This window comes from Drosophila tropicalis, unplaced genomic scaffold, assembly GCF_018151085.1.
Source record: "Drosophila tropicalis isolate 14030-0801.00 unplaced genomic scaffold, ASM1815108v1 contig_845, whole genome shotgun sequence".
NCBI lineage: Eukaryota > Metazoa > Arthropoda > Insecta > Diptera > Drosophilidae > Drosophila > Drosophila tropicalis.
Genome location: NW_027173338.1, coordinates 10,281,919 through 10,285,721, shown reverse-complemented (window position 1 = coordinate 10,285,721; position 3,803 = coordinate 10,281,919). Strand labels below are relative to the sequence as shown.

The window sequence follows — 3,803 nt, the reverse complement described above, 5'->3', positions numbered from 1 at the left end:
TTAGAATCTACACTGCCAGCCCACAGAACTTTCTGTCTCTGTGGAGAGTCAGCAAAGGGAGTAGAAAAAAGCAGTGTGCCGGCAATGGGATACCCTGTAAACCAGTTGAGAGTTCTACCAAATGGATTTCTGATTAAATATAACTTATTTTGCTTAAAAAAACTGTATTCAGGAGATCATTTTTTTTACTAGAAATTTCGTTGTAATAATTTTCTCTATCTAAGGCTTTGAACAAACAAAGAAAGTCTGTAAATTCAAAGTATTTACTGATCTAAAGTAATTAGTTTATTAATGGGATAACCGCTTACAACTTTTGAAATGAATTTCTTTCGAAAAACAACGTTTTTTGCATTAGTGACAAGCTTATTTGGCAAATCTTGACCTGTTGCTGTTGAAATCGTAGGCAAACTCACATATTTATATGTAGGTAGTACTCACAGAAACTCATAAGCAGGCACACACACACAAGCACACAGACACACATAAACAAACATAGGAACGTACCCAGACCGTATTATAAAGGACACTAGAAAAAGCTTGTTGACTGCTCAATGTGGCTTAGTTGCTTTATGATTTGTCTTAGCTATGTGTCTGGGTTTTACTCTTAAATAAGCCTTTTCGCACATTTTAAGAGCTCTTTCTCCTTTCAATTTAGTTGTCAAAGTTTTTAAATTGGTTCAAGTGTATGTGAGATAAGCGAGAAACAAAAATACTTAAATATTGCTTTAACCAAAAACTCTTTCTTTCTCTCCTTGTCAGTGTCTCTTAAAAGCTCTCTAGCAAAGAGAAAACATCTTGAAGCTTGCATACCACAAAGACTCTTTTTATTCGCTTTAATGTTGGCTTCATATCTCTCTTAAAAGCTCTCGTATTCAGCAAAGAGAGCAGACAACAACTGTTGATAAGGACACTAAGAACAGCTGATTTGGTCTAAGCTTTTCCTTGTCTCACTTTATTTGCCTTTTTGTTTTACCTTTTACTTGATAATCAAATTCAATGGCAAAAGTGGGACAAAAGTTTGATTAGGTTACTAATTGTTTTGCCATATTTCAATGTTTCTTCATTTAAAGTATATTTAGTACTTTTTAATTAATAATAAAAATACAAACCTTAAAAGGGCCTTGATATATTTCTTTTAGGGAAAGGCCCATATTACGCAACGCAATGAATTCAAGTGATTTTTGGGGTTTCATCAGTAGAAGTCTATATATATATTTAAAATTTCTTTAAAATCTGTGTACAAAGTTCAATTGGCAACTCCTTAAATGTTACCTATATCCAATCCAATTAAAATTGCCATTTCGTAAATTAATGTGTAATCGGATAGTCTAGAGTGCGTGGCATTAATTTCACTTAATTGGCTTACAGTTGGCATAACTAGGCGATTTTGCTCATGGAATTCAACTCACGACGTCTTCTCTAATTGCATATTAATAAACAACATCCAAGGCATTGATTCAATTATCGGATTTTAGACATTTGTTCAAGAAGCAAATTTCATAATCATCATTCTCTTGTGCAACATGTGCACATTTGACGTTGTCCTCGGCTAACTAACCAAATGCGCATAACTCTTGTCTCAGTTTACTTTGCTAAATTGCACAACGGCCCGCATCTCTCCTCTTCTTGGGTTAGCCTCAGTAAAGAACAATAAGTCACAAGTTTTTCCATTTCAAGAACAACAACATTCATTACATAAACACCTGCAGGGCTAGGGGAAGTCACTTAGGAAGGCAGGCAAAACTCAAATACAATCAAACAAAAATCAAAAATCAAGAGTCATGCAAACTTAAAAACAAAATATGCAAAACTAACTACAAGACCAACTGATGGAGGCATGGAGAGTAAGAGAGAGTGAGAGAGATTGAATGGGTGGAAAGTAGTGGGTGTCTCCTGAAGCTGGAATAAACAAAATGCCACAAAATAAAACAAAGTTTTCCTTCTAGTTTAGTTCTTTTCTTTTTGTTAGTTTACCATGTTCGGAAATCCCTTGAGCTTGCTGTCTGACTTGGAATACCATGTATAAAGAAACATAAACTTGCATTTTGGAAATTGACTCAAATTTCAATATTCAAAAGCCGGACTTATACCAGCCTACATCTTTGAGAGTCAAGTGACGTAACTACATGTAACATACTCTCGAATAACACTTCATTTTTATTCACAATGGATTAGAACAGGGTAAGAAATCAAAATGAATCAGTATCCATAACCGTGATCTTTGACATCATTAAATGTTTCTTATAGTTTTAATATTTCATTTCATTTCAGAGAGGGTCTTATCATCATTTGGGTAAATGTTAATGATATTGTATAGTTCCAATCGCCACTCCAAGAACCCCAAGAAATGCCGTCTCTATTAGGATCATATCCTTCATCATGGTACTCAGCATTTAAGTTACTGTAATGAAATTAAAATGGTTATAACAAAGCCTTTTAATGATATTTCATGCATGTATACCTATGTAAGCAATCATGGTACCACCATCCACCACGCTTATTTTTAGCACAATTAAATCTGGCAGTATCATGATCCTGATCTCTTGTTGTAAACATATCGCCAACATGATCCACCAATGAATCGCCAGCAGTTCCAGAAAATTTACCAATTGAATTCAGTTTATAATTATCGTTTTCACTAGACACATGGAAATCATCGTAGCGAGCATATTTAGCTGTTCCTTTAACATCTCGCAATTGAATGTACAGCTCATGGGGTCTAGATTGGGTCAGTAGGTGTAGTTTCTCAAGGCCAATGAAAAAGTTTCCCTCTATGTCCCCAAATCCGTTCTTGTAGTCAAGCCAATCCCGATCAAAGTCCACGCTTCCATCAATGCGTCTTTGAATCACAATCCAATCCGGTGACGACGAAAGGTAAGACACTTGGAATGCTGGAAGATTTCCCACCTTCATCCGGTGAATGCCATCGGCATAGAGACTTGAGTGTGGGATATCTTGCAGTTTGTATTTCAGCAACTCCAGATTTTTTTCTTCAATTTGCGCCCTATAATCTTGAAATTGTTCGTCTTTAGCAACTAAAAGTTCATTCTTTGCCTTGATGCTTTCATCTTTTTCGTTAAGTAGTGAGTCCCTGGCTTTAACTTGGTTCTCTTTATGTGTGAGCTGCAATTTATACATTTCCAGTTCATTCTCCAGGTTATGGATTTTCTCATTCAATTTATTAATAGCATCACGTTCTTTTAATTGATTTAAACCAATCACTATGGGCTTCACTTCACTTAAGCAGTAGCTTAGGCACCCGTCTTTGCTAAAGTCTTCATCAAGCTGTAATATTTATTGGAATTTTTGCATGAAACTGTAGACTTATGCCATTTTTCTAACACTCACATGATTTGTATGTGGGATATTCAGTTGATCTCCAGCTAACCCTTGAAGGAGGTAGTGGAATATGATTACTTTAAGCAGTTCTCTCATATTTGACTTTACTTTTTCACCATTTGAATTGTACTAAAAGTAAATACTTTAACTTGCAATAAGTCGATTCCGCAAAACACAAGTTGGAGCAGGGGCGGTCTTAAGGAATTTACGGGACTTAAATGAATACGTAAATTGGCAACAATTAATAAAGAACTTGATTAAACAATTTGTTTATTCTAAGTCGACAACTTATTAGTTTAGTGAGAATTAAAAGGAGTGGGTAATTATGATTCCAAAACTGATAGTCCGCTCCCGTTTAAGAACGAATTGATAAGAGCTGATTCTCATAATATGCCTGTGAGAATAAGGTTATCAATGAGGTTTTTAATAGCATCTGCTTTTCACCTTTTAACCTTTCATTCGTC

At 35.2% G+C, this 3,803-nt stretch overlaps 1 protein-coding gene across 1 annotated transcript; it reads right to left on the bottom strand.

Annotated features, from left to right (window-relative positions):
* Positions 1-2,134: 2,134 nt before the first annotated feature.
* Positions 2,135-3,453, bottom strand: LOC137580951 (fibrinogen-like protein 1). The gene is made up of 3 exons (XM_068295101.1): positions 3,349-3,453; positions 2,462-3,285; positions 2,135-2,401 (listed from the first exon to the last, which is right to left on the bottom strand). Exons 1-3 carry the CDS (start codon positions 3,433-3,435, stop codon positions 2,263-2,265), a joined length of 1,050 nt encoding a protein of 349 aa, XP_068151202.1. The 5' UTR covers positions 3,436-3,453; the 3' UTR covers positions 2,135-2,262.
* Positions 3,454-3,803: the final 350 nt, after the last annotated feature.